Raw genomic sequence first — 19,811 nt, forward strand, 5'->3', positions numbered from 1 at the left:
TCTGCGTAAGCGAAGAAGCAGGCCGCTTTGGAGGGGTCCTGGGTCCGTGGAGGCGGATATAAGTGCCGACTGGCTCTCACCCAGCTCCAGGCAGGGCGTCCTGCTTAGGTTTCAAGCGTGATATTCACGCTCCCAATTGGTTGCGATGGCCAGACCACGTTCCCCGTCTCATATGTATCTGTACTTGTACTAGCGTCGTACAAGAGGCCTAAGCGTATTAGGCAAATTCCAATTCCGCAAGCCAGTCGAAGCTGGGCCCCTGATCTCTGAATTCTGCGCCTCGGTTAGATGATGACTATTTACCGAAAGCCGAATCGCCAGAATCCGACTCCCAATGAGTAATACGATTGATCTGCACTAGAGGTTCATTTCAAAGCTTCTTCTGGCTGACTATTGCGGTCTCGTTGTCCGAATTCAAGGTCCTCTTACCAAGAGCACACATGGCGGGCGCCGACGCTGCTCGGTCAAGTCATTCAACTGTTCAGGAGACGGAAAAGAACGAGGTTTATTCAGTTAAGCCGGGCGACCTTCCCGGTCAATCCAAAGAAATAATCCCCAAGGACGACCAGATAGTCGTCCGCATGAGCAAGTAGGTCCACTTCTCGCGCTGGATAAGTGTTGAAGACAAGGTTGAGAGAGTTGCGGGCTCACAAGAGACAGATTGATTCAAACCACTGCCGGTCTAGGCGCAGTTCTTGCAACCATCAATTTTTCGGCCAATCTTGCGACGTACCTCTCTGTACGATCGTCAACGCAATCCGACCTCATTTATCGATTTCTATGGCGCACACGATCTAAGGGGTCATCCAGTGTGCTCTCTACAACGCTTTCAATCTCGTCGATTCTCACACCTCTCAGCTCGCTTATTTCGGATTGGCGTAAGACTCAACGTCTTACGGGTCTTATTCCCCTGTATGTCAGGCTCAAGTTCCTGACATCAAGGAAAACCCTCAGGGAGATGGACCCCATTCTTCATCGCCTGGTACTTCTTCAATGCAATGCCTACATTGTATTCCAAGCCATCGAGAATATTTGCCACTTACAGGGAAAAGGCATATTACCTTTGTCCATGATCGAAAAGCGAGGTGGGATGGCCAAATGGATAGCGTGGAGTTGCCGCGCCTGGTGTGTGGGCGTGGTGAGCGATTTCTTCCGGCTATGGCGTGAGGCCGAGATCGAAAAGAAGAAGTGCGGTAGGAAGACGGCTCAGGAGCAGGCGGATTTCAATCGAAAGTGGTGGAATGAACTTATGGTCGCTGCGTGCTGGTTGCCTGTTGCAGTCCACAGCAGTTTTTACCCCAAGGGCATTCGGGGCATGAATGCAGGTATAGTTTCCCTTTTGGGTCTTATAGCTAGTTTGAACAGCTTTAGGAATCAATGGCGAGCTACGGGTTAAGAAACAAGGTGGCCGCGTAGAAAATATATTCATATGTTTATTTGATGGACAGATTGTTGACTCGGCAGCAGGAAAGGGTTTCGCTACATTTGGGCCCTAATCTGGGTAAAAGGAGCCCTTTGGCTCGCCTCTGCATACGCGAAGCAGTCCACACACTCTCAGGGAGAGTTAGGCTTAAACGTCCAATCATGCCAGCTATGGTAGGCCACATCTTAAGTAAACGTCTGGACCCTCTGATGATTTAGTGCCGGTGTTTGCAAACTTTCCGCCCTATCATCTCGACGCTTGTTCATTTCATCGTATCTACAGCCTTCATAGTGATTGATTGAGAGGCTTAGTCTGTGGAAATACGATGGACAAAAGGCCTCAGCATCTCAGATGCCCTCTTAATTAAACTCGAGAATAATATTCCTACGGCGGAACTTTACCTGGGATCCTGTTCGGGGAAAAAGGCTATGGGCTGTTATCATCCAGGGTTCGAGGTGAGAAGAAGAGGCCAAACCCGACTGACTCGTTACGGATCTGTGAAGAAGTGTCATTGAACATTTATGCTGCACCTATATTGTAACAGACCACTTCAAGGCTCGGAATGTACACGTAACAACGCATAGAGGCCTGTCCAGCAGATCGGGAATCGAGAACGCGTTTCTGGTTGACACTGACAGGGCAACACCACCACTAATACCCACCCCAGAGAGACAGCAGCTAGGGCAGCGAGCGCCTAGCACGGCGACGGCATTGGGAAGTAGGAAAGGGCCGATGAAACACTCAGGAATAGGTAGACGGCTTTTAAAAGCATGGGATGCCGGTACTCTGTCTAATTATAAAGAATGGCAATCTGCCAGCACTGTAAACTGTTCCGCACTCCCCCTTGCCAGCCCCATTTTGGTTTGACATGTGACGAAACACCTTCTCTCCCCCCCTGCTACTACTCTACCCGCTCTACACAGCGTAGCACAGCTATTTTGCCTTGTTACGCTAGTTAAAGTAACTAACGTTGTGAGCGTCTCAAACCGCGGATAATGATGAGAAAACCGATAGGTCCGGCCGATGAGTCTCCCAACGCGTCCGTGTTGGAATCTATTGGTTGAGAAGGATTGAATCATATATGCAAGTTATGGAACGAATGGAACTGATCGATGAATAATTCAGCGCTCATGCTAGGCAAGCGATGGTCCAGGTAATATTGTGCGTTCGAAAAGAGTAATTTCCGAGGGTACTTAACCATATTAGGCTGAGCACGGTGCTGTAGGAGGCGCTTCAATATTCCCACTACCCACCAAGAGTCGCCTCCTAGTTTGTATTGAACAATACAATTAATCATGAGAAGCGAGTTCCGCATTATACAAGTACGTCGTAGATGCGAAAGAAGACAAGGATATTGTTGTCATTTATGTTATGGAATAGGAACCAGCATCCTATCCTCGAGCGGCAGCATTTCCGGCAAGCTAGGTTGGCCGTCCGGGTTCGAAATAGGCTCAGCCTCAAGCCCCTAAAACAGTACGGCCATCCTTCCTGTGGACTTTTGCGCCCTCATTTTTGCAATCATATGAGGTACCTCCTCCAACTTGTGGAAGCTGACAACGTTCGGTTGGATGTTGTGCTGCGCGGTGAATTCAATGGCTTGTGACATGGGTTGTGGAATACCAGTGCAATCGCCTCTGAGCCGATAAAGGCCGGTGATGATCTCGGTCAAATTCAACTGGAATGGCTTCGCCGGCAAACCCACAGCCATCAGAAGACCGCCTATTCGGAGTGCCTTTTTTGCGTTCTCGTACGCTGCTATCGAAGCGCTGTAGACCGCCGCGGCGTGCGCCCCGCCTCCGGTGGCCATCCTGATTTCGTCCAAGTAGTTCGAATTCGTTGCAGAATTAAACGTCAGATCGGCTCCAACTGAGAGGGTTAAGAACTGTACCGATCACGGTAGGAGATTACTTGCCTGCAATGCCACCACAGAATAGAGGGGAAGCGGTTTCGATCTTAACTGCCTCCGGGAGAACTATTGCATTGCGGTAGTCGACAACGGCGTATTCGGCAAAAAATCCGTCAGAACCCTCGGTCATCCCTTGAATACGTGGCGCGCCTTTTGTGCCATAGAGGTTGTAGACCTTGCATGCTTCACATTCAACTAGAACTCCTTTAGCAAAAGGAAAAGCTCATGAGGGGCGGTTAAGTCACCAAATGACTGTCCCTGCCAAGAGAAGAAACAATGCATACGTACAGCAGCATCCTATAATGTACAAGAATCCAACCCGATCTCCAGGCATGAACCCGGTCACTTTGGAACCTAGTTTCTCCACAATGCCGGCGCCTTCGTGGCCCAGAGTGATGGGCTTCACGCTGCTCGGCGTCGGCGTCCAACCCTCGATGGCCATGATATCTGAGTGACATAGTGAGGCCGACTTGATCTCGACCAATATCTCTGTGTCTTCTGGCTCAGGGATGGGAACCTCATTTACTTGGATTTTCCCCGTGTCCTAGCGGGAAAGTCTTGTTAGCTGTGAGATTGTTGTGTAACTGGATCGACAAGCCTTACACGATGAAACTGTGCAGCGCGCATTGTGGCCAAGCTCCCAATGTTGACTCGTTTGATTCACTTGTTGTCACGACTGTGTAAATCTAAAGTCCAAAGGGGATATGAGAAATGACAGGTGTCTATCAAGGTCTCCCATCTTTGGGTGAACCACATTATAACGCGAATAGAGCTTGCTGCTGAAGCTGGAGCTCTCGATGCTTGCAATGGCCATGTTCTCAATAGCCAGGTGGGCTCTGTTGTCTCCATCAGCAAAAGGCCCGAAATTCGCGTAACCTTTCGTGCGAAATCAGATTCACCTTTGACGTTCGGCGATTGACAGGCTATGCACTCATGACAATGAGCAAACCTTTTCCGCTGCGGCTATTGCTGCATCCGCGGTATCAACAGAAACGAAGTAGGTATGGTATGCTTGGGCGAATGACGATCGCAAGAGGCTTTATTATTATGATACTGCTGGTTGAACTGATGACCTATACGTCTCTCTTTAGGGCGGAACCTAGAGTTCTCGACATGCTAGTCGGACTCGCATAAAGCTTTCCGCTCAACCAATCCGCAGCCGACATGTCCCAACGAGGTTGCTGTTCTAATGGTCAAACAATTTCTGACAATGAAATCCACAAAATGAATATTCCCTCTTCGAGAAAAGGAGAGAACTCTTCCTTCACTCAATGAGCGCTGGTATCCAAAGCTCCGGTGAGACCCCTCGAAGAGCACGCACACCATGACGAGCCTCAAGTATACCTGGCTCTCTGAAGCGGATCCTGTTTGGATCCCTTTGAAGCAAGCATGCGACGAACAATTTGACGCGTTCTACGCTCTACCGATAGAAAAACAGCACGAAACTTGGGTGGATTATCCCCATCTTGTCCCGGAGGGTACGCCAATGGACTTGGAAATATCCTTTGAACGGGTCCCGGTGAGAGATGGAGCGAAAGTGGGGATCAAGATCTACCGGAACACGGAAAAGCTGAAGGCGACGGGCAAAGTCAAAGCACCCCTCGTCCTAGTAGCTCATGGAGGCGGTTGGGTTCTTGGGAACCATGACGTCGAGGAAGGCGTTTGTCGTTGGATCGCAAAGGAGACCTGCGCAGTCGTTGTAGATGTCGATTACAGACTGTGAGTTTGGTTATTCCAGGCGCTTTCAGTTAACGTTAGGGAGACCCATATTGATGAGCTGACAGAGCTCCCGCATATCGATTCCCGTACGCAATCAACGACTTCTACGATGTGTTTAAATGGGTAAGCAGGAAGGACCCCTCTCCAATGTTGGCCAGTCCTGATCGATAGTACCGCTTGATTGCGACAGTGCAAGGACAATGCAACAACTCTCGGAATCGATCCTTCGCTTATTGTGTCTAATGGCAGCTCTGCTGGAGCCAACCTGGCTGCTGTTCTTCCTATAATGGCAAAAGATCATAATGAGGAAGGGATCGTTGGCCAGGTACTGAATGGCCCAGTTGTGTGTCATCCGAAATTCTTTCCCAAGGATAAATACGAATACACAAGTTGGGAACAGAACAAAAACGCCTCTATTCTTGGTAAAGACCATATGCTACGATGCTGGGAAACCTACTATCCTAATACGGGCCCTGATGTCTACGCAAACCCATTCTTGGTTGAAACAATGGAAGGTCTGCCACCTGCTTGTAAGTTGTTCCTATTATTTTTATTTTTCTCAACACTCGATGCTTTCTTTTAGGATATGGCTTTGCTGAGACGGAGAGCACAGTAATACAGATAACTGGTATGGACCCTCTTAGAGACGAGGCATTTGCCTACGCAGACAGATTGAAGGAAGCTGGGTATGTAACATGATACAGCTCTGACGATAATTTCTCCCCAAATTAAGTATCGGGATAGCCTAAACGGAAAGATTTGCTGACTGCTTTATGGTGTTCCAGTTGAGGTTGCAACCTACCCTGGACTACCTCATGGCTTCTATACCTTCCCGCAACTCAAGGCCTCAACGCGATGTTTCAAGAAGGCTGCATTGTGGACTAAAGAACTCCTGGCCCAGAAAGGATGGGAGTCATAGGGGAAAGGGGTCTTCGATGGCAGGATAACTTTCGAGACATGGATTCTTGAAAGCCGCTTTCTCGGCCTTGTTTATTCTCGGCATCCAGAAATGCTGCACTCAAAATTGGTGAAGGGTATCGAGAGATACGGGACTATGACGCTGTCATCTCTGGCCACTCCGTTGACAAAATATCACACCCATCTCGTTTATGTTGCGTAGTAGCAGGCAAGAGCAGGCCAATCCCCGCAAGTCACACGACGGGCGCGGGATTGCGGCTATCGTTTTCCGACATGCGACCCAAGAGACTTTCTCACCTGCCCAATTCCAAGCAGTAGACGACCAAACCCCTCACTCCACATTTTTCGAACTTCAAACTCAAAGAACAAAGACATTTGTAGAGTCAGAGTGCCTTTATGCTTGATCACTGAAGTCCCTCGCGCTTCAAAATATCATGAGCTCCACGAAAGGACAACCTTCGCGGCTGGCACCTGGACGAACCCGCGCATCGGTGGCATGCACAGGTTGTCGACACAAGAGGAAAAAGGTACGAGGGAGGCCCGACTTCGCCCGGACGCATCAGCCTAATGAGAGCAGTGTGTAACCGAGATTGGCGAGAAGTGGTGCAATCACTGTAAAGATAGCGGACTAGAGTGTGTGTTCCGGAACGATGATGAGCGAAGGAGGTACGCAGCCAGTCCCGGCAAAAAGGCATCGTCCAACTCCTGCTTTGCAATGAGACCTCGTATAGCACTGCGCTGAGAAAATACAGGCCTAGATCTCGGGTTTTCGTGAATTCTTTGCTCGAGCACATTGAACTTCTAGAAAGTCGTTTAAAGGAGGTAGACGGCGAATTACCACAGCAACCACAACAACCTGATACCCAGGAGCAAATGCAGCAAACGCAAGAGGGGGAGGGTGTTGCTCGACCCCCCTCAAGATCTTGGGCTGATCACGGTGTCAGTGACCGCTTCGACCTATCGCACCTTGAATCCGAGGATGGTGGCCTCCAGCAGGATCCGGCATTATCTAGTCTAAGTGACATCGAACGGCAGGATCAGACTCCTACGTCAAATGCAACGTCTGGGGACGATGGGCTTTTTCTTCATTCGGACCGTATTCATCCGGGGCGACCTCTTCAAACCCGCGAGAATCTTGTATGTTCATTTCTATTCGACTCGGCACAGCTGAAATACGACGGCACTACTGGGCAACTGCGATATTTTACTCCCCTTGTAGGATATCAACTCTACGCAGACCAGCTTGCGGACTCTCAAAGAAATTCTGCAGGATCATGGCATTTACAGAGGCGACTACACCATATGATCAAGGATCTGAATCCAGAGGTTTACGATCACCTAATGACCTGTTTTTGGACGCACTACAATAATGCCTTGCAGATTGTTGACCAAGAAACGTTCCAACAGGACATAGATGGGGACAAGCTTCATTATTCCAGATTTCTACACGTGTGTTGCCTAGCAATGAGCTTCAGATATGCTGATAGGTCTAGAACTGATATCAAAGCACTCGACAGGGGAAACAGGCACAGTACTTTCCACGAAAGTGCGCGATATATGGTGGAGACCGAGTTGGAAAATCCCCGAGGCTTGACCACAGTGCAAGGGCTTCTCATTTTGAGCGACTTAGAGTGCGCTGTCGGCAGAGATCGATCAGGTTGGATGTATGCTGGTATGTATCACATCGATATTTACTGCTCCTCCTTTGACGTTGCCCCTGTTATTGCCACATCGCCACGCTGCATCATGCTAACTCTAAGAACAGGTGTCGCCTGTCGATTCGCGTTTGACATGGGTTTGACGATAGACCACTCTAAGTCAACCTTGCCTCAGCGAGAGATTCGATCTCGACAGCGTCTCTTGCGAGCCTGCGTTTTCTACGACAGAATTTGGGCCATATTTTCTGGACACCCTACTGTGATCAAGCGATCTGACCTGTCTTTGGTCGAATTCAGTCCTGCATATTCTACATTGATAGGCTCCATCTCCGAATCTTCGACACGGCTAGCCGAAAGCCCAACAGAAACAGAAGCCTGGGAAGCTCTCTTGGGTGTGATGGAATTGGCCATCAAAGTGTCCAATTACGCCAGCGATGCAGTCCCAACAGCAGGATCTGACGACGGCACCACCAAGTTCATGGAAGCTGCGGCTCTGCATGGCGAGCTTGAATCATGGCAGAGGAAGCTCCCGCATCAACTGAGATGGAACTCGGAAAACGTGCAGAATTTACCTGCCATATTCTTTTTCATACCGTAAGGGTCCCATCTTGCTATTCATTCCCGAATTACGCGAGCATCTCTTCAGCATTAACTGATGAAGCGCACAATCAGTCAGCTTTTTCACAGCACCCTCATACAACTGCATCGCTCACTAGTTGAGAATCAGAAACATCAGTTATACGAAAGCGCAGAGCAGATCCCGGCATTTGAGACGACGTCGCCTTTTCAAACACTCTCGAAGAGCATCTGCCTGGAAAATGCAACGACCATCGTCCGAATCATGGATGCATATTGCACGCGATATGGCATGCAATCCGTGAGTGTCTTTAGCCCCCAGCCCGCCAGTGTAGCTTTAACTACTCTCCTTACAAACTTGTCCGATCGGGGACATTCTCCGAAAACAGCAACAATACTCCAGCATGTTCACACACTATCTAAGTTCCTTCAAAAAATGTCCCTAAACTACCAAACAGCACAGAATATGTGCACGGTTCTGGATCACGTCTTGCCCCAGGCCAGGACGGATGTCTCCAATAGGACCGAGTTGGGTTATTGCGAAGGAGGTTTTGAGGGGGTGTGTCACATGATATGATTCTCATATGACGGAAGGAGCACGGTTTGGCACAACCTTATGTTCTTAGTTCTCTTCCCCCTCTTCCTCTTTCATCTTGCAGACTCACTCCTGCAGAGACAGCCCACTAGATAGACACAACACCTTGAGCTATTACAGCCATTCCTCGCCATTGAGGCGATTCATTCCTGTTCCCGTACCACGTTCCCGAGATACGACAGGGTGCCATAGCAGTCGTCTTTGCAGCCTACACCGCAAAGGAGCTTGGAAGGAGTGACGCGCCTGGAACAATGGCCGCCTTTCCAGGGCAACGACATAAATGCAACTAAGGATGCTATTACGGTTGCTCGCTTTGATATCTCCAGACCTACGACAAAATCGGAACCTTCATGGCGACACTGCAAGATGAGCACGAGCTTTCCTGCTGACAACGTTTACCAATTTCGGCCAAGGCAACATTGTACATCACATGGACGCAGAATTTCTCGTTTTAAGCAGCTCATGTCAAGTTCCGTTATTTCAATCGAAAGATGCGGTAGAGTTGTAGACATCGATCGGTAAATCCAATGGATGAGATACAGTGCGGAGAAGCCGAGATTTTGCAAGCTTTGTTGACACCAGCTCAGTACAAGCATTATTTGGTGTCATCATTGGGAACGAAGACGCTTTGCAAAATATGTTCCGCTCCAATAACTGCTATGCTCACATATCCTGCTCAATCAGGCAGTCCCAACTGAATTCTCCTTATCTTGATAGAAGCTTTGTGACCACATTCAGGGACCATTAACTAGGCGCCTGGCTGTCTCACATAGTAGCCTAGATCGCCACCCTGTTCCTCGCGACTTGTCTTGCCATTGCCGAAATATGAAAAGCGATTATCCGTGGTGTACTTGATGTCCCAGTCCTCCCATCGAGGCTCCGCCATCACCTCGAGGAAATGGAGCGCGCTTCCCGGCCAGGGTCCCCAGACCTTACCGTCGACTTGACCGTTCTTGTACCATGATCGACAACCACTTGTCCAGACCAAATCTTTCATCAAGGAATCTTTATACTCATGAAAGTCGTCAACAGCCTCGTGCTTCGGCGAAACAGATTTGATTCCTTGTCGCTGCATCTTGGCAACTAGCTCAAAGATGTAGCACATGGTCCGCTCGAGACATGGGACAAAGGTACCATTTGCGAGTGGACAGTTTGGGCCAGTGACAACTGATAATAGAGACGGTCAGCAAACCCCCACGCACTACAGGGCACTTTGGACACCAATACTCACAGAAAAAGTTCGGAAAGCCTGCCGCTCCGACCGAGAGGTAAGACTTGGGCTCATCATTCCAAACCTCTCGCAAGTCTTGCTGTTCTCCAACTACAGGAAAAGCAGGTCGGAACGACGTATCAAATCCTGTAGCGCAGACGATGGCGTCAATGTCTGTATACTGTGTTCCATCCTCCATCTCGAACCCATCCGGCGTGATCTTTGAAATATGCCCCGTCTCTATCGTCACATTATCGGCAGCAAGGGACTCGAGATAATTGTGTCCTGGAGTAACTCTAATCAGGTGTTGAGCAACAGGGTAGCAACGCGAAGCGACCTATGACCATTTTCTTACCTTCGACATCCCACAGAAAAGTTTGGGACAAGCTTGTCAGCAAGGTATGCTTTCTTTCCAAGTCTCTCTGTCATGTTGTTCCGGAAATGTTGCATCGCGTCCTCCTGCATTTGCGATTCTTTGTAAAATAGGTCAAAGACCTGGTTCATGGTGGTCTCGACTCGTTTCCGATACTCCACAAACCCTTTCGGATCGCTTGCCCATGCAGATTTCTGTTCTTCGGTGAAGAGTTGTTCACGACCCTCTGGAGCAAATTCTTGGCCAAACTCTGGCGTTATCCAGGTAGGAGATCGGTTGAATGAAACCAGATGGCAGACAACTTGGATTGAGAGAGTTAGCCTGACGAGTCGACGATAAACTCTTCACACGTGGATCAAAACGCATACCAGATCGCAGGATTGGCACAATTTGAATAGCTGATGAACCATTTCCAATGACTGCAACCTTCTTCCCTGTGAAATCAAACGAGTCGTCCCATCTGGCGGAATGGATCTTGTGACCCTGGTAAGTGTCAAGCCCGCGAATATCAGGCCATTTCCACCTACTGCGCCATTTTTGTTAAGCCCATCTTCAGCGCGTCACTCCCACAGAAGCTTTACTCACTTGAGAAATCCAGTTGCATTAATAACAACTTCGGCGTGGTCAGTGAACATCCGCGACTGAGAAAGGTCCTCCACTCCGAGGTCCCAAATGCCTTGCTTCTTGTCCCAGACAGCGCCCACAACGCGGTGATTCACCCGCAAGTACTCATACACCCCGTATGCTCTGGCGCGTCCTTGGTAATATTCGCAAATCTCTGGAGCTGTCACATACGCCCGAGACCAGTTCCGATTCCCTTCCCATGAGAATGTATATCCGTATGCCGGAACGTCACAGGCGCATCTAGCACCTACCGTGTCAGCATCGCGTTCGTTGTTTCTATCGCCGTGTCTGGCGAACCTTACCCTGGATATCTATTTTCTAACCAAGTCCCACCCACATCAGCATTCTTTTCGTATATTGTCAGACTCACAGGGAGCCCCTCGAAGCGTTCTCTGAACAGCTTGACACCGGCGATGCCGGCTATGCCTGCCCCAATAATGATGATCCGTAGAGGGCGGGGCTGACCGAGTACGTGCTTTGGGTATTGGAATTCATTGTGTACGACGTGGTTGCCATTCACTCCTGCCGATGCAGCTGGAATTTCAGAGACATAGTCAAGTGTGGTGCCTTGCGAGATTGCCATGTTCGAAGTCGCGATAGAGATGTCAATGCAACACAACTCACCTCCGTGGAAGATATTGGGCCACCATATGATATCAACACTTCTAGGCTGTCCTCCTGGGCCATCACGCCTGGTTAGGCTCTATAGAAGAGGATATTTAGCTATGTCGGAATCTTTCAGCGGTATGCCGACTCCTTAGTCACGCAGCGAAAATGCATCTCCGCAACTCCTGCTACGAAGGACAGGGAGTCTGATAGCCAATCGGCACAAAAGTGTTTAGTCTTTAGTAAATAGAGATGGAAAATTCCCTGGTTGGGTATATATCGCCGATAAAAGACTTATTCTATGTAGCCCCACCCTAGTAGCGATCCTTCAATTCTTTGAGGGTTGTAATAGCATTTCAACGTATTTTACGTGTGGCTTAAGCACACTGAAAGGGCGGAACAATGCGGAATTCAATATTGCCGTTAGGATTTTTTTACATTGGTCTGGATTCTGTGGGATTACCAGGAGATCTATATCCAATTCTTAACTTGGCTTTCGGAGATCTTCGAGGGCCGCCTTCCGGGTCATCCCATGTTGAATGTCGGAAATGGCTATCATTGGACGAGGCTGTACAGCGGCAGGCAACAAGTTTAGAACATGTTGATATCCGAGTTTGGAGTGTTCCAGAAAAAATTGATAGTACGCGACGACTTTTCCGAATTGCCAGCCAGAATAGATTGAGCAGTGCTATATCCGAATGGCGTTTGTGGAGGGTAAAGTTGTGAGTAAAAATCATCCTGGGTCGGCACCAAGAGCAATTCGAAAGTTAACTGCCAGTATTATCCAGGTTGCATTGACTAGCGGCGCCAGTGGCATTGGTTTGGAGATTGCTAAGCTCTTGGCTGAGTGGGGGGGGGCATGGGCCATCCTCTCTATCGCAGCCGTCAACCAGCAGGGCCTGGACGATGCTCTCAAGGTATTCAAAGAAGACAAGCATATCGCGACGGTTGTGGATGTACGCGATGGCACTCAAGTCAAGAACTGGATTGAGAAAACAGTGCAGCAATTCGGCAGACTTGATAGCGGGATAAACCTCGCCGGTGTTGCGCGCATGCAGGCCCCCATCATAGAAGGGACCGACGATGACTGGGATTTCAGGATGGGTGTCAACGGCAAAGGCGTCTTTCACTGTATGAGAGAACAGTTGAAGCATATGAAGAGTGGAGGAAGTATCGTGAGTCTCTCAACGGCCCCTTTCCTCCCACGGAAAAAGAAGATTTGCTTCGATCAATATGTGATTTCAAAAGTGCTGGCGGGTTCTAAACTTCTTTCAGGTCAATGCTGCAAGCATCCAGGGTATGGTAGGTTGCGCGAACACATCGATTTACGCCGCCAGTAAATCAGCGGTCATTTCTCTTACAAAATCCGTGGCAAGAGAGGTGGGCCCACAAAATATCCGAGTTAATTGCATTGCTCCAGGTAGGCGAATTTCATCCTTTTTGCTGTTCTTAGGCTCAGTTTTGATGCGCGTCTATAAATTGCCCTCGCGCATTAACTCCCCCATTCGTTGGTGGTGCTGACAGAGACACCAAATATGCAACAGGCGTTGCCAAGACTCCTTTACTGGGCCCTTTGAGAAAGGTGGCCAAAAAGTGCCGACAACTATGCAGTGTTTTGACAGGCAGGCTCACCCCGTAGAGATCGCAAGAGTCATCGCTTTCCTCGTGAGTGATGAGGCGTCTTATGTTGTAACAAAGCACTTCAGGGTTCGGCGTGCATGTGCAACAACGCACAGAGGCCTGTCCAGCAGATCGGGAATCGAGAACGCGTTTCTGGTTGATACTGACGAGACAACACCACCACCAACACCACCCAAAGGGGGGGGCAGCTAGGGCTGCGAACACCTAGCACAGCGGCCGCATCGAGGAACAGGACAGGACTGATAAAACACTCAAGAATAGATTGACGGCACCAAAACCATTGAATTCATGATACTCCTTCAAAACTGTCAAGAATGGCACTCTGCCAGCACTGTAAACTGTCCTGCTCCCAGCGATCTAATTAGGTTTGACATGTGACCAGACAGACCTCTGCCCTGCCAGTCCACCACCAGCCCAACACAGCCACTTCGCCTTGTTACAATGTTACCGGCAGCAATTACCCTGTAGATGGCGGCACGACAGCTTGAGTTTGAGAGAGGGAGAGGACGGTCATTGCTTTGAAATGGTATAGCTATCTCAAGAAAGCGCCTAGGCAACAGACATGGCCCGAAGCAGCAGCAAACAGAATACCACATCTTCAACTTGGGATATTTATGAGACTTGTTAGACCGTAATACTGTGCTCACTGGCTCTTATGGCGTTCTGGCCTCACATTTTAGAAGATTCTCAAGGAGGACATCACTGCTTAATCCTGCTTTTCAGCACATCTCGATCAATCACCCGTGGAGAGTGAGAAATGTAAGATAATTTTCCTGCAGAGTGGCAGTGAACAGCCCGTGTTGTCAAGGCATAACTTGAATCATTCGACCTGATGTTTTCTGCGCCGTCTACCTTGCTATCGCAGCTCAGGAGCTGGCAGCGCCTCTCGGCAGTGAATGTCGCGCCAAGATGCAGCGTCCACTCGGGAGATTTGGAGAACAGGGCATATCGCTCGGGAATCTAGAGCAGCGTGGGGCGTTCTCACTAATGCGGAGAACGACCTAGACTCTGAATCAGTACGATCCTCCTATACTGAGACCTAACAAGTAGACTAACAGGCGTTAATGGGAATAAGGATGCCACTATTCCGTACCTACGGAGTACCCACAGATCCAGGAGAAGCATTCAGTGGGTCAGTCCAGGCCCAAATGAGTTAGATTGACAAACCCACCAGTCAGCTGCTTTTCCACCAACTCCACATTGATATTTCTGTCTTTTTCCGTCACTGCTTAACAAGGCGTAGTGGGAGGGTAAGTCTTGTTTGCACAATGTGGGGCTGCACCAACGCGACTTGCATGTACGCTCCCCATGGGGATGATCGTGGAGAAGTGCAGATTCTGGACGTTAGAGCGCACAAGGTAACCGTCACGCCTTCTTGGCAATCCTGTGAAGTATCATTGATCGGCGTGTCCAAGTTTGTTTGAAGAAAACTCCGCACAATGTGGGATACCAAGTACACAATTTCAGACCCTTCAGAACGTCAACAAGCTCCCATCCTCGCTTCTCACAAATCTATTTCAAATCACAAACGGGGATTCTCATGAACTTCTTGAGTGTAACTCCCTTGAAAACGGACTGCATAGCACCCTAAACGCATGCTGAGGTACATAGTCCTGTTTCATTGGCAAGCAGATAGTAGGCGGAAACGGCGGACGCGGTGGGCCAGGTAGCTTGAACTATCCTGCGGAATAAGGTGCAAGACTACAGCATTCAGTTCACGGAGGGGCCTGATGATATTGTATATGGCACTGGCAGGGAGACGTGGGCGGAGGGCGACCACCGTCGTAAGGGAGATGCTCATTAAGGCGCGCAAGGCCCTTGTCAATGTTGAGGCTGCATGGATACATTCTGTTTTCGATTCTAATCAATGACAGACCCTCACGTATTCAATCCAGGCCCATCGTTCAGGATGCGCCCTTCCTCAAAGCAAATATATTCATTCCACAGAGGCTGCAGAAGCTTGCCACCCATGGCTCTTACATTCTTCATGGAGGCAAAACGTTGGTTCCACTTAATAAGAGAGAACGGCCGATATCCACAACGTCTCGGAGTAATGTAGTTCCTGTGCCTTCAGCACGCCAAGTTGAGGCCGCCTTTTGCGATTGGCATTCACATTTGAATTCCGCTCTCACTTAGGTCCTGCCCGCCGCTTGACTGGCAGCAAAGTTCCCCCAAATACTGGAATGGCCGGATGGATGGATGGATGAATGCAGTGTCTCATGAGTGGGTTTGGATAGCTGGTCAAATCTACCAAGCAGGGTAAAGGAGGTGGAAACTAGTCCGAACCCCAGAAATTTCACCATGGAGCGGATATACGGTAGCCTAATCAACTCCGCCTGGGGCGCAGTGGTAGAGACGATCCTAGAGAACGGAAACTCCCAAAATGAAGATGATCTAGACATATTCAGTTGGGAACACAATCAGTCGGTCGACCAGCCTGCCAGTTCAGTCTTTCGTGCTTTGCAAAGCTATTTATTGCATAGAGGATCTGCTGCTCTACTTCGTCCTTTCTTCTGCTTTCAGAAGCTGAAACTATCTAGATGGAGTCCATGAGTTCCGAGAAACAATGGGAGGTGATGATTGTAGGCGGCGGGTTTGGAGGGATGTATCTCCTGAACAAGCTCCGCAAATTCGGGTTCGACGTCCATCTCTACAAAGCCGCGAGCACCTTCGGGGGGACCTGGTACTGGAACTGTTACCCCGGGGCCCGTGTCGACTCGATCGTTCCTACCTACCAATTCTCGTCCGACGAGACGTGGGATCAGTGGGAATGGAGCGAGGCGTATCCGCAGCGTGAGGAGCTTGAGGCGTACTTTCAGCACGTCGGGAAGCTCTGGAATCTGCACTCGGACGCGACGTTCAACTTGCGTGTCGTCAGTGCGCACTGGGACATGGCGCAGAAGATATGGACGTGCGAGATATCGGATGACCAAGACAACACGGCGACCATCGTCAAGACGCGGATTCTGCTCTTCTGCGCCGGCCTCGCGGCTGTGCCGTACAAACCACCTTTCAAAGGAGTCGACGACTTCAAGGGAAGTATATACCACACGTCTAGATGGCCACGCGAAGGCGTCGATCTCAAGAGGAAGCGGTGCGCCGTCATCGGCACCGGAGCCACGGGAGTCCAAGTCATCCAGGAAGTCGGGCCAGTGGCATCGCGACTGACCGTGTTCCAGCGGACGCCGAACACAGCGTTGCCGATGGACCAGGCCACGCTGAGCAGAGAAGACAACAACAAGCTGAAAAAGGAGATGCCGGAGACGATAGAGCTCTCCAAGGCTACATGGGCGGGCTTCCTGTACTCCTGGCACGACAAGTGCGCGATGGAAGACAGCCCAGAGGAGCGGGAGAAGTTCTACGAGGAGTTGTGGAAGAGAGGGGGCTTTGGGTTCTGGGTCGGCAACTACAAGGACACGTCGTTCACGCAGGAAGCAGCCGACGCGGCGTACGCGTTCTGGCGGAAGAAGACGGCGCCCCTGATCAAGGACCCCTACAAGCGAGAGAAACTGTGTCCTGAGAAGGCTCCAAACCCGTTCGGCACCAAGCGGATATCCTTGTACAGGACCTATTTCGACGTCTTTAACCTCCCCACCGTGGATCTCATTGACGTCAACGAGAACCCGATCGACGGGTTCACAGAAAGGGGAATCAAGCTGCAGGACGACAAGGAGATCGAGCTGGATGTTATCATTTTCGCCACGGGCTTTGACACCATTACCGGCGGTCTCACGCATGTCGACATCCGCGGCATTGACCCGTCCTTCACGCTCGGGGAGAAGTGGAAGAAGGGCTGCCAGACCTACCTGGGCATGTGCAGCAACGGGTTCCCCAACTTCTTCTGGGTCTACGGGCCCCAGTCGCCCGGCCCCTTCTCCATCGGCCCCAACTGCATAGAGTACCAGGGCGACTGGCTGACGGACTTGTTGCGCGACCTGCGGAGGGATAAGATCACCACAATCGAAGCCACGCTGGAGGCTGAGCAGAAGTGGAGGGAGGGCATCCTCGAGGCTGGTGATAAGGGTCTCTTCAAGTATGCGAAGAGCTGGTGGTTCGGGGCCAATATCCCCGGAAAGCCCAGGGAGTGTTACAACTACATGATGGGCATGCCGCAGTATAGGAAGACGTGCGGCGAAGTCAGGAAGAATGGGTATGAAGGATTCCAACTGAAGTAAAAGATCAGAGTCTAGTATTTAAACCAGAAATTGTATATAGCACGCAGCCTTTTTTTCGCTTGTCATGTACGTAGTACCGAGTAGATTGTGATACTTCTCTTCGACTCTATCACCTCACTTCCAAATCCTTGGCTGCTTGCAATCTCTGCATACCTCTGCAGCTTAAGCATCCCATCCCTTCGATGCCAAAAGCTTCTTGACCCAAGCCGCCGACTGTTTGAAGTATTTCGTCGTGGCTTCCAACTGTGGAAACGTGTAGAACCCATGAGGCAGCCCGGGAAAGACCTCAACGTCAACCGGAATGCTATAGAGGGTGGTGAAGTTGAAAAGTCAGCCCATATATCGTTTCTTCTTGCACCTATTCCGCAAATGAGGCAGCACGGAGGGGGTGGGATAAGAATTGTATTTGCCTTTGTTTGAGGGTACATACCTAGCTTCTTTGAGCCTGTCTGCGAACGCAAATTCTTCGTCTCGTAATGGATCCATCCCGGAAATTTGAATCACTGGAAAAGAATCCCCGTCCGGACAGTTAGATTGATATTCTCATTTCAGAAGGGTAGATCGAGCTGCGTAGTAGCCTCCGTCGCAACAAGACGCTGATGTACACTCACATGTAGGCGGCAGGCCTTCGACCGACTCTACCAGTAGGGGATTCGCGTAGACGTCAGGCCCGGTATTGGGGTAATATTCGGACCAGCAATTAAGCATGTTCTCCTCTCCCAGGATCGAGGAGTGTTTGTTTTGTTGAAAACTGTTGTATTCGTACCCTTTGTCTCTTGGAAAGTATTTCGGATGACACAGGACCGGGCTGTTGAGCAGCTGTCCTATAATGCCTCTTTCGTTCTGATCTCGAGCCATGATCGGGAGAACGGCGGCCATGTTGCCGCCTGCGGAACTGCCGCAGGTAATGATCATAGAGGGATCAATGCCTAAGATGGAAGCGTTCGATTTACACTGTCCCTTGGTCAGTGCTGGTGAGCACTAACGGACCATCATCCTTCAGCCAGCGATCCTCATGATGCAGAAACTTAGGGAGGACGCAAGTGATGCGGATGCATTAGACTTGGTGATCAAGCCGAGTCAACTTATAAGGTTGGCTTGTCAAGGGTTGTAAGCTCGTCGGTCAGTCATGCTATTTGCGAGTCTTCAAGGAGTCTCGGTCCGTTCCAAGAGCGACACTTCCCTAGCCTGGATATTGCATCTCAAACCTCACCTATTGCAAGTGGGCAGGGGCTGTTCTTGAGTAGATAGGAAACTTCCAAACGAGCTCACCCATTTGAGTGAATCGTAGTAATCGTTCACTTGCTGTGGGAAGCGATACTTGGGTGCACTGTGAGAGTAAGTTATGCTCCCGTACTCGACACACCATATGGGCCTGTGTGTAGTGTACGTACAGTCTGTAATTCACACTGACCACCACGGTTCCTGTTTCTTTTGCGGTGTATCGGCAAACGCCCTCCTCGATGGCATGATCGCCCATCATCCACCCGCCCCCGTGTGCGACGAGCATAAGTGGCGCGCTCTCTCCTTTCTTGCCCATGGCCTTCAACTTTTCCGCGTTCTTGTAAATTTTGAGCTCTGCCTCGTACCCGTCCCTGAACGGAATTGTTTGGAATGTCACTTCCAGGTCCATCGGGGTTCCTGCTGGCATGACGAGTGGATTCGATTTCCAGGCTTCCTGGTACCTTTCGGCGGGGAGGTCCCAAAACACACGGAAAAGTGCGTCGCATTCTTGCTGGATAGGTGCCCAGACAGGGTCGACCTGGGAAAGCCATGCGTACTTGAGGGGAGTCGTTGTCTGTGACATGGCAATGCTGTCCTTGATCCTGTCTGGGGCTTTGAATAAATGATGGAGCTATCTGTGTACCAGGAGAAGTGACAGAAGTGACAGTTCGAATCTCCGGTATCCATACCCAGAATCTACAGCTCCACGAGCGGATAGACATATATGAATCATTACGGATTGCCGGATAACGCCCTGTACAGACAGCGATATCCTGGTGTCATTCGAGGTGCGTTGCCGACGGGCCTTGACAGTTCGCGTAGCATGTTCCGCTTCCATGGCCCCTCCGCAGAAGCATGGCACAGGTGAGCCTATGGGAGAGCTCTTGTTGTCGGATATGCTGCAAGAGTAGTACGAGTTGTAACCTCTAGGAGAACATATATTTGACCAATAGGAAAATGTCCACTGGGCGGGACATATCTCAAGACTCATCAGGATATGGGTGGAATCAAAGGGTGAACCTACAACTGTGTGGTATAATGGACCCCAGAGTGTGAAGACGTTTGCGATAGAGATGCGGACATAGAGCGGCCGGATGGTTGACGAGACAGACAAAGCCCGGGCAGTGGAATCCATCTGGACTGGGACACAACATCACCTTTCC

At 50.1% G+C, this 19,811-nt stretch overlaps 7 protein-coding genes across 7 annotated transcripts; 4 read left to right on the forward strand and 3 right to left on the reverse strand.

Moving 5' to 3' along the window:
• Positions 1 to 440: 440 nt before the first annotated feature.
• On the forward strand, positions 441 to 1,396 carry Z519_00918 (uncharacterized protein; the record flags this gene model as incomplete). Its single annotated transcript, XM_016758675.1, has 2 exons — positions 441 to 589; positions 859 to 1,396. 2 exons carry the CDS (start codon positions 441 to 443, stop codon positions 1,394 to 1,396), a joined length of 687 nt encoding a protein of 228 aa, XP_016625924.1.
• A 1,492-nt stretch (positions 1,397 to 2,888) lies between these two features.
• On the reverse strand, positions 2,889 to 3,956 carry Z519_00919 (uncharacterized protein; the record flags this gene model as incomplete). The annotated part of the gene is made up of 4 exons (XM_016758676.1): positions 2,889 to 3,289; positions 3,351 to 3,524; positions 3,618 to 3,873; positions 3,933 to 3,956. 4 exons carry the CDS (start codon positions 3,954 to 3,956, stop codon positions 2,889 to 2,891), a joined length of 855 nt encoding a protein of 284 aa, XP_016625925.1.
• A 697-nt stretch (positions 3,957 to 4,653) lies between these two features.
• Positions 4,654 to 8,222, forward strand: Z519_00920 (uncharacterized protein; the record flags this gene model as incomplete). Its single annotated transcript, XM_016758677.1, has 7 exons — positions 4,654 to 5,048; positions 5,114 to 5,171; positions 5,239 to 5,578; positions 5,662 to 5,734; positions 6,591 to 6,632; positions 6,719 to 7,638; positions 7,732 to 8,222. 7 exons carry the CDS (start codon positions 4,654 to 4,656, stop codon positions 8,220 to 8,222), a joined length of 2,319 nt encoding a protein of 772 aa, XP_016625926.1.
• A 1,321-nt stretch (positions 8,223 to 9,543) lies between these two features.
• Positions 9,544 to 11,585, reverse strand: Z519_00921 (uncharacterized protein; the record flags this gene model as incomplete). The annotated part of the gene is made up of 6 exons (XM_016758678.1): positions 9,544 to 9,962; positions 10,027 to 10,301; positions 10,361 to 10,679; positions 10,747 to 10,904; positions 10,964 to 11,242; positions 11,305 to 11,585. The coding sequence occupies 6 exons, from the start codon at positions 11,583 to 11,585 to the stop codon at positions 9,544 to 9,546; spliced, it is 1,731 nt and encodes a 576-aa protein (XP_016625927.1).
• Positions 11,586 to 12,306: 721 nt separating this feature from the next.
• On the forward strand, positions 12,307 to 12,948 carry Z519_00922 (uncharacterized protein; the record flags this gene model as incomplete). The annotated part of the gene is made up of 1 exon (XM_016758679.1): positions 12,307 to 12,948. The coding sequence occupies one exon, from the start codon at positions 12,307 to 12,309 to the stop codon at positions 12,946 to 12,948; it is 642 nt and encodes a 213-aa protein (XP_016625928.1).
• A 2,841-nt stretch (positions 12,949 to 15,789) lies between these two features.
• Z519_00923 (uncharacterized protein) lies at positions 15,790 to 17,424 on the forward strand (the record flags this gene model as incomplete). The annotated part of the gene is made up of 1 exon (XM_016758680.1): positions 15,790 to 17,424. The coding sequence occupies one exon, from the start codon at positions 15,790 to 15,792 to the stop codon at positions 17,422 to 17,424; it is 1,635 nt and encodes a 544-aa protein (XP_016625929.1).
• A 162-nt stretch (positions 17,425 to 17,586) lies between these two features.
• Z519_00924 (uncharacterized protein) lies at positions 17,587 to 19,231 on the reverse strand (the record flags this gene model as incomplete). Its single annotated transcript, XM_016758681.1, has 5 exons — positions 17,587 to 17,728; positions 17,855 to 17,927; positions 18,036 to 18,378; positions 18,697 to 18,754; positions 18,819 to 19,231. 5 exons carry the CDS (start codon positions 19,229 to 19,231, stop codon positions 17,587 to 17,589), a joined length of 1,029 nt encoding a protein of 342 aa, XP_016625930.1.
• Between the last annotated feature and the right edge of the window lie 580 nt (positions 19,232 to 19,811).

The sequence above is a fragment of the Cladophialophora bantiana genome, assembly GCF_000835475.1.
Source record: "Cladophialophora bantiana CBS 173.52 unplaced genomic scaffold supercont1.1, whole genome shotgun sequence".
NCBI classification, from domain to species: Eukaryota; Fungi; Ascomycota; class Eurotiomycetes; order Chaetothyriales; family Herpotrichiellaceae; genus Cladophialophora; species Cladophialophora bantiana.